Source organism: Bufo gargarizans, chromosome 4 (assembly GCF_014858855.1).
Source record: "Bufo gargarizans isolate SCDJY-AF-19 chromosome 4, ASM1485885v1, whole genome shotgun sequence".
NCBI lineage: Eukaryota > Metazoa > Chordata > Amphibia > Anura > Bufonidae > Bufo > Bufo gargarizans.
In genome coordinates, this window is record NC_058083.1 from 480,527,734 (window position 1) to 480,542,739 (window position 15,006).

Below are 15,006 nucleotides of genomic sequence, written 5' to 3' on the forward strand. Positions count from 1 at the left end.
AAACAAATTAAAAATGTGTCCACAGTTAAAAATGACTTGGGTTACTACCATGGCATGCTAGTACGTGCCGAGGTACGAGTCAGACATTCAGGACTACAGTTTATGTTTTGCCTTTCGCACCATCAAAATGTAGTTAGCTGTATTCATGAGAAGAGTTATGGAAAATGGAGCCTTCATCCCTAAATTAACTAGGGGAAGGACAGGAGTGGTCTGTATATCTGTTTACCACTGTATATGTTCCACTATTATTTTCCTTCTTGTGTCGATGGTGTGGGTTACATATTTAAATGAGGAACGTGACATAAAGCTAAATATTCTGCGCAATGCACTACTTTTAAACCCCTCCCCAGCATAATTCACCCTTACTATACAGGTGGAAATCTTTGGAGAATCCTTCACTTACATGCAAGTAAATTTCTCAGCTTTCTTCTTCTGAAACCAATCAACCAAAACACACAACACAAAGTAGAAAATACTGAATAGAATTTATTTACAAATTTTACCATATTAATGTAGTAACAATTTTACTATATAATAATTTTAAAGCAAACGTTATTTGTGAAAATATAAAAAAATATATATATGAAAAATCATCAAATAGGATATCTGTTAAATTTGAAACCTTGGAAAAACTGTAATCGGACTATCTTTTCACTCCTCCTTCATTTAGTTTGGTCACCATAATGTTCATTGGGGTCTGTGTACTTTCAGCTGCTTCCACTCTGGTGGCCACCATGAATAGTTAGGTCTCAGATCTCTTTGGTGCCTCCAAAACAATGTCTGAACCTTTATGTAGTGTTGTTACAGTCCCTGAAAGGGGTTCTCTGGAGCTCCAGTGAGTGCTGCAGTCTTCTCGCAGCTTACCAAGCACAGTGCCATACATCGTATAGTGGCTGTGCTTGGTATTGCAGCTCAGGTCCATTCATTTGATTGGGACTGAGCTGTATCTAGGCCACGTGACCAATGTATGGTGACGGTACTGGCCTAAGAAGAGGCCTCTTCAAGTGGTTGATCGACTGGGGTGCCGGGAGCCCCTGGAGTACCCCTTTTAACTGTAGGACATATCTGTGCTCAACAAGACCTTACTATGGAGCCCATGGAGAGAGGAAGCTCAGTCCTGCTTTGTCCTAGCCCCTTTGCTAATAGGTGACAAGAGACTGTGCAAGCCTCCTCTTTACAGAAGAACTTGACAGCAAACAAGGAGAAGACAAACACAGAGCACCATTACGGGAGCCCAGTTTGATCTTTGCAATTGCCCACATTATCCCTTGCTGTGTCCATGACTGGTGCTAAGAAGATATAACTGAGAGCAGACTCATAACCATTAGGGCAAAACGAGGCAGAAATTGCACTCTGCCTGATTTTTTTTGTATCCGTTTCATTTTTTGGGTAAACCAGGGGAAAAGAGTGACTCTTGAGAATTCACAGCTTTTAGGAAGTTACAGATTCTATATATTGATATCATGTAACAACTCTGATACCCTAATCCGATAACACAGAAAGTGCATTTTAGCTTCACAACTAGTGTTAAATGGGATATTTCCATCTGGACATCTAAGGCATATCCACGGGATATGCCATAAATATCTGCTAGCTACGAGTCCCACCTCTGGGTCCCGCTCCTATTTCAAGAACAGGGCCCCATCTCTCCCTGCGGTAAATGCACAGGTGTCTGCGCATGTGCAACTCACTCCATTCACTACTATGGGACTTCCGAAAATAGCTGAGTAAGCTTGCCTGGCTTTTTTCAGAAGTCACATAGCAGAAAATGGAGAAATTGGGGTGTTGCATTGTTCAAAGAAGAATGCTTGATCACCACAAGTAACAAGAGATAAAAATAAACATAAAAAAACCCTAAATAAATCAGTTTATGGACATTTTAGAAATATTCCCTCATTACAATAATCGATAAAAAAAAACAAAAAAGAAGAAGAAGATCCAAGAAGGAGGAATTGGAGTTTTCCTGTTGCTTCTTCTCAGGAAGGAGGGATTGATAAATTTAAACTTTTATTTGCAAATATGTCCACAGTAGCTGTAGAGATGATATTCTCCTAGCAAAAACGTAAGGCTAGGTCTACACGACGACATTTGTCGCGCAAAATTTTGTTGCACTAATGTCGCGCGACAATTTTTATAATGGCAGTCTATGGTGTCGCACTGCAACATGCTGCGACTGCGACAGTCGCAGAAAAATTCATCTCGAATTGATTTTCTGCGACTGCCACGTCGCAGTCGAAGCATGTTGCATGTTGCAGTGCGACACCATAGACTGCCATTATAAAAATTGTCGCGCGACATTGGTGCAACAAAATGTTGCGCGACAAATGTCGTCGTGTAGACCTAGCCTAATGGACGGCTTTGTTTGGATCACTTTAAATTCCCTTTGTACAGCATAGCCCAAACTGAATATTTGACACAATAGTTAGATTAAGTGCAGCAAAACCTATACAAATGACCTTCATCTGAAAAACAAACATTGTCTTGGAAGTCCCCGGAAGGACTAAGGAAAAAAAATATATAACATAAGCAGTTGGTAATGGTCTATGGAATTAACCCATGTACTGTAAAGGAAGCATAGAATATACATTCAAGAGAAAGAAAGCCGTCTCAGTGGTGCCACCTACTGGAGGTAGCTTCCCTACAGGAAATGTCCAACCATTTTACAAGCCTTGCAACATAACTAAGGGTATATCAGCCAAATCATGAGACTTTACCAAAAGGAAACCCATGTGTAGACCGGTGGTTTGGGTGTTTTACCCCTTGTAAGTAAAAATCAGGCTGCTTGGTTGGCTAGGTGAGAGCCCTAGGTCACGGAAAGGGGGATAGGGGTCGTTGTAACAACAATAGGGTGGTACAATGCCATGCAATGTCTGGGAGATTAGCTCACTTCCAAGAGACAGAAATACCCGTAAAAAGGTCAGACGTGATTATAGAATAGCGACCTCCAGTAGGTGGCACTACTGGAAATGAGCTAATCTGCATATCCCAGGGAGTAGTACATAACCTAGAAGACCCCTACAGCAACTCATGTGCTCTCCACAAGGAGAACCATGGCCCCCTGAGACCCAGGGAGCAGAGATACATTCCTGCAATGGTAGGCACTGTGATGCAGAGAGAAATGTTCCAGGGATTTGAAATTGAAAACCTGACCCCCCAAGGTAGACGATTAGGTAGTTTTCTCTTTTTTTGTTGTTGCTTATATTCCCTTTACATTGCATCATAGCAGTAGTGCATGAAAAAGGAGCATTGACCAAAGTGCAAATATTGTAACTGATCTATTATTTTTGGCACCACGGTTGTTGCTTGGTTCATTAAATTCTTCTTATGCCAAAGGAAATGAGCTCTTATTTGATGCTCTTGTATAAAGTGGCTGCTTGAAGTGTCTCCATAGGACTAAAGCAAGACGTATAACGAATGCAGCACAAGCCACTGCCAGCAACACCGCTGTGAAAAGAGGAAAGAGCGGATGAATATTAGAGGAACAGTCACATGACAATGACATCTGCGTCACTCAGGAGAGAGGACAATGAGCTATTAAATGGCATCTGTCAGCAGATTTGTACCTATGACACTGGCTGACCTGTTACATGTGCACTTGGCAGCTGAAGGCATCTGTGCTGGTCCCATGTTCATATGTGCCCGCACTGCTGAGAAATATGAAGTTTTACTATTTGCAAATGAGCCTCTAGGAGCAACGGGGGCGTTACCATTACACCTACAGGCTCTGCTCTCTCTGCAACTGCCACACCCTCTGCACTTTGATTGACAGGGCCAAGCAGTGTAAACATCATCATGCATGCCTGGCCCTATCAAGGTGCAGAGGGTGCGGCAGTTGTAGAGAGAGCAGAGTCTCTAGGTGTAAAGGCAACGCCCCCGTTGCTCCTAGAGGGACATTTGAATAGATTACATAATTTTTCTCAGCAATGCGGGCACATATGAAGATGGGACCAACACAGATGCCTTCAGCTGCCAAGCGCACATCACATGCAGCAGGGAGGACGGAAGCTGCTGTGCATGCGTGCCTTTGCTCGCTTCCACTGTTCTGGCCACCAGAGAGGCCGTTGCTTTTTCCTATAGTGTGCAGGCACGGCCACCACTGCTGGATTGCAGGGAGATCGTAACCCCTGGATACCAGCAGTGTATAATATGATGGAAAAATGAATCAAGCTAGCAAAAGAAGCAATATGGACAATCACAATACATTAGTAAGTGTCTTGTAGTAACTTTCTCTACATGATAAATGCCATTGGCTGAAGTGAGACGACCGCTTTAAGTTTGAGAAAACCGGGGAACCCTGGAGGGATTATGCCTACCTTGCCACCTTAACACTGTTGCCTATTCTACAGACACGACCAAGTGCATTCCCCTCCTTCTCTATGTTTTCCTCGTCTCCCCTTGTCAGTCTGACACCCAGTTTGGTTCTTATATCTGTTGGTCCTCTATTTATGGACCCTGTTAGCATCATGTTCCCCGACTACCCTAGTTCTATAAATGTCACCAACTTCATATTGCTGGACTTTTTCCTGTAATGTGAATAGGTTATGCTTCTTTTCTTAAAGGGGAAAATTATCTATTGTTTAAATCAAGTTTTTATGTTAAACATACTGTATTTTTAAGTACTTTTTGGTGGTTAGTTTTAAAATTTTCCATGTCACTATCGATATTTTCGAAAAAAGAATCCTAAACTCATGAAGTTTTCACACTGCCCAAAAAGCCTAATAATAGGCGCCACTTTTTGGTCTGTACAGATTACTTTTCTGCAGTCATCTCATTGTCATCACAGACAGGATTAGAATGACAGATATCACCCCCCCAAAGATAACACAGGACCCATCATTCACAATTTAGGGATGCTCAACCTGCGACCCTCCAGCTGTTGCAAAACGACAACTCCCAGCCAGTCCTAACCCTGCTTTCACACCTGAGCGTTTCTCAAACGTTTTTGTAGCGCGTTTTTATGCGCGTTTTTTGTAATAGTAAACGCGCGTTTGACGCGCGTTTGTGTGATTGACTGCAGTGTCCTATGGCCACAAACGCGCGTCAAAACGCCCCAAAGAAGCTCAAGTACTTGATTATGCGTCGGGCGTTTTACAGCGCGATCGTATGCGCTGTAAAACGCCCAGGTGAGAACCATTCCCATAGGGAAGCATTGGTTTTCATGTGTTGAGCGTTTTACAGCGCGTTTGAACGCGCTGTAAAACGCTCAGTTGTGAACTTAGGGTAATGGCTGTAATCTGTCTAGATATACTGGGAAATGGAGTTTTGCAACAGCCGGGGGGGCAGCAGGTTGGGCATCCCTGCAATAGACGATATCATAGCTTATCTACTGCCTCCTGACCTCTGGTCACAGAGAATGTCTATAAAACTCTCCCACAAATGTCAGCGAGTCCCCTCCAGTCTATTGTGTCTATAGTCTATGGTGGATGCTGTAAACCATCTCTTTGAATCCAGTTAACAACAGCTCAGACAAGATGGCCTGCCCCATAGTCATGTTCAGAAAAAATAAAATAAAATAAAAATCAGTAAAATTAAAATATAATTTTATATAAAGTAGAATGAAACAATTACCTATATAAATATCATTTCTGTCAGGCTTATTTTTGTCGAAATTTTTGTCCAACGCTCCAGATAAGGCCACAATAACCACAGGGTACACAGTCAGTGTATATCGGACATACTTGTCAAATACAAAGTTTTCCAAACAGAACCTAAAGAGAAAAAACAGTAGACCTTAGAATTTTCTGTACGTGCATCCCTGTGTAGGACCTAGAGAATAATATGTGTATGAGAACAGGGCAACATTCAAAGGGTTTGTATAGGATTAGAAAACATGTTTGCTTTCTTCTGAAACATGGTGCCACACCTGCCTGCAGGTTGTATGTGGTATTGCAGCTCATCCCCATTCACTTCAATGGACCCGATTCTGCAATGCCCATGAACAGCAGAAAACACCACAATGGTCATTATATATCTAGTGCAATAACATACCATAAAACCACTTCGAAAGCCAGTATGGACAGGCAGACTGTGGTGGAGATGCTATTGGGAATGTAGTCACCGTACGTCAAAGCCACTGCAAAGTTTAGTAGACATGCAATCGTGGTCCAAGTTGCATAGACAGCTATTCCGTTATGAGCCTGTAGGACACAAAAGTTTTAAGTTTAATATGGCAAGCGCCAGATTTCTAAAAAATTTTTGTTTTTATACAATGATTTTCTTTTTTTGGGTGATTTTATTATCACAGCAAATCTGAGATAAATCTATGTTGCCCAAATGCACTGATGTCAGCTGGGATGTGGATGTTCTGGTCCTTCCCTGACGGCAGATGTTTGGGAAGATAAGATTGGGCGTGTTGAATTTCAACATGCCCGATCCTTTGTTAGGGCTCTTGCAGACGACCATATTTTCCTTCCGTGTCTGTTCAGTTTTTTGTTTGCGGACCGTATCCGGAACCATTCATTTCAATGGGTCCGCAAAAGAAATGGAAGTTACTCCGTGTGCATTCCGTTTCTGTATGTCCGTTCCGCAAAAAAAAATAAAATTGAATATGTCCTATTATTGTCCGCATTACGGACAGGGCCAGCGCAACCATATACGCAAACTAGGCGTTCGCCTAGGGCACCGGCCTGCTGGGGGCGCCCTGGTGGGCTCCCCCTGACTGGGGCTGCAGCCCTGGGCGACAGGGCCAGCAGCTCTTGAGCCACCCCCAGCGCCGTTACAGGGGGGCCAGGAGGTGGAGGTCCTTCTTAAATATGGCAGAGCAGGCATCTGCTTACCCTGATGGCAGGTGCCTGGTCTGCCAGTAAATTACCAGAGGAGATGAGGCGGGCAGCAAGGGAGGCTGTTCTAGCAGCTCCCCACTCCTCCCTTGTGCTCCCTCTGTGATGGCGGGATATGACGTCATTCCGGCCCCGGCATACTAAACGGCGCGCTGGAGAACTGAGGAGCTGCACCACACTGGACCCCAGGGAGGTGAGTGTTTGACCGAGTGAGTGTCTGCCTGTGTATTTAGGTCATTGAGTGAGTGAGTGTATGTACAGTATGTCTGTATTTCTGTCAGTAAATGTATGTGTGTCTGTCATTGAGTGTCTGTGTGTGTATGTCAGTAAGTGTGTGTATGTCAGCGAGTTTCCGTGTGTGTGTATTTCAGTGGGTAGGTGAGTGTCTGTCAGTGAGTGTATGTGTGTCTGTCAGTGAGTTTCTGTGTAAGTCATTCAGTGAGTGTCTGATTGCGTGTCTGTCTGTCAGTGTGTGTGTGTCTGTCAGTGAGTGAGTGAGTGAGTGAGTGACATGAGGGGGTGGCAAAATGGATCTTTGCCTAGGGCGGCAAAAATCCTTGCACCGGCCCCGATTACGGACAAGGATAGGACTGTTCTATTAGGGGCCAGCTGTTCTGTTCCGCAAAATACGGAATGCACATGGATATCATCCATATTTTTTGCGGACCACAAAATACATTTTTTTCTAATTTATTAAAATCACAGACAACCCCTTTACGGCTGCTTCAGAATTTTTCTTTGGCATGATCTCTCCTCTCAGTCAGCTTCAGGTCTTCTCAGCACTGAAAGCTTCTAATTTTACACAAACCAATTTGGCCCCCAAACTGAGATCTTAGGGGTCACACTGTATCTGTGTGTGCACTGGTTTACAGTCTTTGAGAATAGTCTATGAATGAATGTTGCTTAAACTATATAATGTAATTATTACTTAGATTCCTTAACTATATTATCTTTACTATATTGCAAATCAAATCCACCCCCTTCCAAGCGTGTATACAGAGGGGCAAATACAAATATAAGACCCCTTTTAGTGCCGTTTGGCTCAACCATGCCCTTTAAATAGATTTTCCAGGATTTATACATTTTTAGGATCCCCATCTGTCAGCTTAGAATTTCCTAATAAGGCTACTTTCACACTCGCGTTTGGTGTGGATCCGTCATGGATCTGCACAGACGGATCCGTTCAGATAATACAACTGCATGAATCTGTTCAGAACGGATCTGTTTGTATTATCTTTAACATAGCCAAGATGGATCCATCTTGGACACCATTGAAAGTCAATGGGGGGGGGACGTGTTTTCTATTGTGCCAGATTGTGTCATAGAAAACTGATCCGTCCCCATTAACTTACATCGTGTGTCTGGACGGATCCGTTTGGCTCAGTTTCGTCAAAACGGAATGGAGACGGAACGGAGGCAAACTGATGCATTCTGAGCGGATCCTTTTACATTCAGAATGCATTAGGGCAAAACTGATCCGTTTTGGACCGCTTGTGAGAGCCCATGATGGATCTCACAAATGGAAAGCCAAAACGCCAGTGTTAAAGTAGTCTAAGGTGTATATAAATGGATTTCCTAAACCAGACAACCCCTTTAAAGAGATATTGCAGGATTTTACTTTTGATGGCCTATCCGCACCCTTGACAATTAGCTGTTCTTGAATAACTCCGGCACCAGCAATAATCTGGAATTACACAGCGCCATCCACTGTATAGTGGACCGGGATTGGGTACTGCAGCCCTGCACTCTGGCACCAGAAATAGACATCTGGAATTACACAGCGCCCTCCACTGTAAAGTGGGCAGAGCTGGGTACTGCAGCCCTGCTACCATTGAAGTGAATAGAAGCAGCACTGTAATAACAAGCTCCATCCTCCACCCAGTGAACAGAGCTGTATAGTTCCAGGGGCAGAGCTACTCGGACACAGTTGATCGGCAGGGACGCAGGGTGTCTGACCCCCACAGATTAGATATTGATGGCCCATCCTGAGGACCAAGACCCTTATATCTAATGGCTGCATAAAAGGGACTTCCCCTTTGCCGTGATGGCTAACCTCCGGCACCCCAGCTGTGGTAAAACTACAACTCCCAACATGTACACTTGCTTGGCTGTTCTCAGAACTCCATAGAAATGAATGGAGCATGCTGGGAGTCATAGTTGGAGTGCCGGAGGTTAGCCATCACTGTATGCCAAGCACATCACAGCTAGTATGATTATCGTAGAGTCCATGGAGCTTAATGTCAGCTACCACCAATCCAGTGTGGCTATGCTGGTCTGACTGTTTAGAAACCGTGGCAATTAAAGTTCATATTCTGAAGCAAATCCTAGAATGAAAGCACAGTACCTATATGTATTGGGAACACATGGTATTGTGATTAATGGGGTATTCAAGTAATATATATTTGTGGTCACGGCTGCGGCTGCGAAGACCTTGCGTAGAAGAGGGGGACAGGCCTGCCCTGTTTACTTACCTCATACCTGGACTTAATGGCTGGTGGTGTGCCCTTAGCCATGAACGCGGGTAGGCCTATAAGGGGCATACCCTGGTAGAAGTAGAAAAATGAGGGAGGGTGGGAGGGGCGCAGATAGCTCACGGGCAAGGAGGTACGCGTGCCCTGGCTATTTAAAGGCACCTCCGCCCCTCCCACAAATGCAGGCTGACATGTCAGCCTTAACTACTTGTGGTCACGGCTGCGGCTGCGAAGACCTTGCGTAGAAGAGGGGGACAGGCCTGCCCTGTTTACTTACCTCATACCTGGACTTAATGGCTGGTGGTGTGCCCTTAGCCATGAACGCGGGTAGGCCTATAAGGGGGCAAAGAACAAGCCAGGTAGTGTGAAAAAGGGAGTTTATTGTTCATGCAAAACATCATAAAACCAGACTACAGAAGGCCTTGGATATCTCTCGGTGTGGATTCGGAATGTACCGCCCGTAGCATGCAGAGTGCCAGCGACCCATTTTTTGGATGATGTGAGCTGGGACATTATGCTTTGATGCTGCGGATGCAGCCCCAATGCGGAAGGAATGCCCCGAAATGGTTTTTGGATCATGACCTAAACCCGCCACTAGGGAACGGATGTGCGAAATGAACTGGGATGACGTGATGGATCTGACTTTGAAGGGAAGCAACGGGCTGTCTCTGGCCGGATCGCCCAACACTGCCAGGAGCTGCTGGAGGACCCGGACCGGGCACCATTCGTTGAAAGTGGGGAAGTACCTGATCCCCACTGGTGGACCGACTTGGGATGTCTTGGACGAAGCGAGGTACAGGATGAACTGATCGCCCTGCTGGACCAGCTGGCCCCTAGTTAAGCCTTTGGCTTTGGCAGAGGAGCTGGTGAATTCCCCTGGCCGCAAGAAACCATAAAAGCTGAGGTACATGGCCGCTTTGATCACGGTACTAGCAAGGAGCCCAAAAGGATTACCATCTAGGGAGGTGGATAACTTCCTGAAGAGTTCTCCTGACACCGGCTGTCTGAGAGAGCTTGGACCCCTGCTACCTTTTTGAATGCCCCTAAGGGTGGCTTTTATCGGTTGTGACAGGAAAATCGACCTACAGTCCGGATCTTCTAATGAGAGGAAATGCTGTACCCCGGCCAGGTATAGCTTTATGGAGTTGTAGGACAGTTTGAGCTCCAAATGGCAGTATGCCAAGAAAGCCATGATGTATGCAGTCTTGCCGGTATCATGTCTTGGGTGCAGGAGCATGAATTTGTGGAACACATTCCAGCCTGTTCTATAGTTCCTGGACGTGTTGACCGATAAAGAATTTCTCACAAGACTTTTTGCTGAATCAATGAACGATTTTAATCCAAAATCAGAGTTTGGAACGCAGGAGGGGATAGACCCACTTGGTCCGCCTCCGGCATTGCCTGGAAAAAATCATGAAAACGAAAACGTGACAAGGTGTCTGCGGCGATATTTTGTTTGCCCTGGATATGCCTGCAAGTGACATGAAAATTGTGACGGAGGGAAAGCCAGACCAACCTACGGACAAATGACATGATGAATGGCGATTTCGATCTGCCTTTGGCGATTATGTCTACTACCGCCTGATTATCCGTGACAAAAACTACAGATGAATTGGCCCATTGACTGCCCCAAACTTGAGCTGCTGCTACAATGGGGTACACCTCTAGTAAAGGGGAACATTTTAAAGCTTGCTGCGCAGAAGACACCTCTGGGGGCCAGGGACCAGCGAACCACTGATTCCCGCTGATTGCTGCGTAACCTGCAGAGGCCGCGGCGTCCGTGAAGATCGTAGCTGATGTGGGACCCCATAGTGGAACAAACATGGAGACACCGTTCCAGCTGGCGAGGAACGTGTCCCACATTGCTAAATCCGCAATCGCTTGGCTGTCTAGGCAGATGAGACTATCCTGCTCGGGGGCTGATGGAAGCAGCTGTAGCAACCGGGAGGTGAAAGCTCTGCCCTGCGGCATGATCCTAGTAGCAAAGTTCAACATACCCAGCAAGATTGCAACTCAATTTTAGTGAAACGCCTGGAGCCTGCTGCCTTGGAGATCTCTTCCCGGATTTTGGCAAGCTTCTCCTCCGGAAGCCTAGCTTGCATTTTAACGGAGTCCAACACAATCCCTAGAAAGGTAATTACCGTCGAAGGGCCTTCTACCTTTGAAGAGGCGACGGGAACATTGAGCTCAGAGAAGACCCGGAGAAGGGACCTGAGCTTGCTGGGTCTGTTGCCTGGGGATTCAACCAACAGGAAATCATCCAGGTAATGGATGACCAGCGGGCAATCGCAGCAGTTGACTAGAATCCAATGCAGAGCCTGCGCGAATTGGTCAAACAGCCAGGGGCTGCTCTTGGATCCGAAGGTCAGATGGCTAGCAAAATAATAAATATTTTGCCATTTAATGCCATACCACCTCCAGAGCTGCGGGTGAATGGGGAGCAATTTAAACGCGTCTGCGATATCCGCCTTGGATAGCCAAGCCCCTCTGCCTACCTGGAGAATGAGTTGTATGGCTTCATCCACTGAGGAGTACCTCATGGAGAACTCTTCGGAGGGGATCAGAGAATTTAAACTCGGGATGTTGGAACCATGAGGCGCAGAAAGGTCATAAATGAGACGTTTTTTATTTGAGAATTTTTTTGCCACAATGCCGATAGGGCTGACCCTCCAAGAATCAAAGGGGACAGTGGAAAAAGGCCCTATGAGGAATCCCTTCTCCAGCTCAGATTGTATGAGGCCTCCTACTGAGTCGGGATCCTTGGCTGCTGAGAGGAGATTGGGACCCTCCCAGGTGGACTGGGGAAGTGCGACCAGACCCGTGTGAAAACCCTCTGAAAACCCTACCGTGAGAAACTGAACAAAACGGGGATTGGGATGGTTGTGTAGGAGAGTTGCCAGGAGATGTACGTTGACTCCGACTAGTCAGGGGGTCCTGGAGGAACGCTGAGGGCATGTTGTGATGGGGTGGGCTCTAAAGCAACCAGAGCAAATGTGCAGGGCTCGACATTTATTATAATTACATATGGCCAAGTTGTAATTGTTGCACAATTGACTATTACCCAGGAAAACTATGGGGCGGCCTAATTTGTCCGTGGATGGAGTGGGTCTTTGTGCGAAACTAGAGGCGCTGGGGAGTAACCTGCCCTGGGAGACGGGAGGGAGTACGTTGGGGCACCAATCTGACGAGTGGAGAATGGAATTGCACGACGCACAAGCTGGCGCCCTGAGACCAGCAAAATGGCGACAAAAGAGCTCCATGTCCATGGATGCCCAATTGGTGGTGTGGTGGAACTGGGCCAGAGTGGCGGCCGCCTTGGCTGAAAACGAGCGATGGTAATCATAGAAGGCGTGGCCGCCATACTTGTGGCCCAGATCCGTGACCCTGTACAGGTAGGTGTCCAGTTCCTCCCGTCTTCCAGGGCAGGCGGAGCAGATGATATCCCTATATAAGCTGAAGGCCAGGACAAATTCGGGGATGGATAATTTTTTTTTGAGGCGGACGTCCCTGGCTTTTAGAATGATGGAAACGTCGCCGCACGCAATGGTCCTATTGTCGATGGTGTCATGGGTAGCAATGAGGATGCTAGCTAAATTTACGTCCCTGCCGTCTAGAATATCCCTTCTAATGTTATCTGGGACAAAGTGTGCCGGAGCTACCTCAGGTGTGAATGAAGCCCTACCTGGGGAATGGGAACATGAAGCAGTGACCAAAGGAACCGGAGGGACGGAGGGACTAGTTGACAGCCCTCTGGATTCTACCGCAACCAGTCTGGTCTGCATATCCGAGACCGAAGTGGCAATGTTATTGATCGTGGCATGCAACTGTGCCAATGATAGCTGAATAGTTGACATGGGCACTTGATCCGCTGGAGGGGCCATGGGCTCGGACACCAGGAGTCGGTATAGCTCAGCCTTCCGAGCCGACGCAGGGTAACAAATCCCTCGGCTGTTGAGCTCTTTGATTAATTTTGGAATGGTCCAACTCCTGAGTGACATGGTGCTGCCGTGGGCGGAAACGGAAGAGTCAGGGATGGATACGGAATCCTCGTGGTCTGATAGATGGGACATACTGTTGACCTGAAAAGAAAGCGACAGCTGGTGATCATGACGTGACTTAACCGTGGAGAGAGTGTACTGTGAAAAGAGGTGCGCACCGAAGTAATAATAACTAGAAGGTACCTGAAGAATGACCCTGGAAAAACAAAGGAGCAATCACAACTGGCCCCGGACCTGAAGTGTACAGGACGATGATGTTAGTACACATGAGGCTGGGAGAGAGGTACAAAAATTTTTTTTTTTTTTTTTTTTTTTTTATGCGTAAGCTTGAAAACAAACAGGCAACAGAATGATTGATCCAAAAAACGTACGCCCGCATAACGAAACAGGCAACAAAATTATGATCAGAGTTAAAAACGTAAACCTGGATGACGTGACAGGCCCCATATTAAAATAAAAACGTAAGCCCGCATAACGTGACAGGCAACAGATTGTGATCAGTTAAAAACGTAAACCTGGATGACGTGACAGGCCACATATTAAAATGAAAACGTAAGCCCGCATAACGTAACAGGCAACAGATTGTGATCAGTTAAAAACGTAAACCTGGATGACGTGACAGGCCACATATTAAAATAAAACGTAAGCCCGCATAACGTAACAGGCAACAAATTATATTCAGTTGAAAACGAAAACCTGGATGACGTGACAGGCCACATATTACAATAAAAACGTAAGCCCGCATAACGTAACAGGCAACAAATTATAATCAGTTAAAAACGTAAACCTGGATGACGTGACAGGCCACATATAAAATAAAAAAGTAAGCCCAACAACGTGGCAGGCAACCTGAATTAATTAATTAAGAAACGTAAACCTGCAGAACGTAACAGGCAAGAAATTATACTTAGTTAAAAACGTACACCTGGTTGACGTGACAGGCATCACGTTAAGTTAAAAACGCGAGGCCGGCAACGTAGCAGGCCACAGAGATTATTGAATTAAAAACGTAAACCTAACGTAACAGGCAACAAAATTATACACAGACTTATGCGTGAACCTGGATGACGTTACAGGCAGCATATTAAGTTAAACGTAAGACCGAAGACCATGGCAGGCAACAGAAAATTATCTAATTGAATACGTGAGCCTGTAGGACGTAACAGGCAACAAAAATACTCAGAGTACGTACGTAACCTGGATGACGTTACAGGCAACGTATCTGAATTAAAACGTAAGCCCGAAGACATGGCAGGCAACGGAATTAATCATAGATGAAAATATCGGAGCCGTGACCTGGACGGTCTCGCAAGCATCTGCATGAAATGCCAGTAGAAACGTATGGCCGGGAAAGAGTGACAGGCCCCAAACCTGCAGTGATAAATTAAATTTAAGAGTTGCATATACGATTTTTTATTTTTTTTTTGGAATCGAGTATTTATGAATTTATTTGTGTAACTGTTTCTTTAAGATTTTTTGAATTTATTTTACCTCCAGGTTGGGCTTTGGAAGAAACATGATTCACTTCCTAGTGAATCCTATGGTTGTCCTGACTTGCTTTTTTTTTTTTTTTTTTTTAAACTTTAACAGACAACCTAGGGTAAGCTATGGTTGTCCTGGTGGCCTTTTTTTTTTTTTTTTTTTTAACTTTATTGAGTTGTCTCCATGCTGCCCCCCTGTGGGGATGCTGAGCAGCAGCAGGAGAAGGAGGAACGAAGCCGGGCAAGCTGGCCGGGCAGAAGCAGGGAGAAGGTGCCG

The 15,006-nt window shown here is 45.6% G+C and overlaps 1 protein-coding gene across 2 annotated transcripts in view; it reads right to left on the reverse strand.

Annotated features, from left to right (window-relative positions):
• Positions 1-2,124: 2,124 nt before the first annotated feature.
• Positions 2,125-15,006, reverse strand: part of LOC122935968 — a 181,004-nt gene continuing 168,122 nt past the window's right edge. The window contains exons 6-8 of one of the 2 annotated variants that reach the window (XM_044291940.1): positions 5,989-6,137; positions 5,569-5,708; positions 2,125-3,444 (exon numbers count right to left, since the gene is read on the reverse strand). In XM_044291940.1, coding sequence (XP_044147875.1) covers positions 3,323-3,444; positions 5,569-5,708; positions 5,989-6,137 — 411 coding nt within the window. In that variant the 3' untranslated portion in view covers positions 2,125-3,322. Of the gene's footprint in view, positions 3,445-5,568; positions 5,709-5,988; positions 6,138-9,527; positions 14,803-15,006 lie in introns of those variants that run through there. The other variant, XR_006388857.1, reaches the window with a different exon arrangement.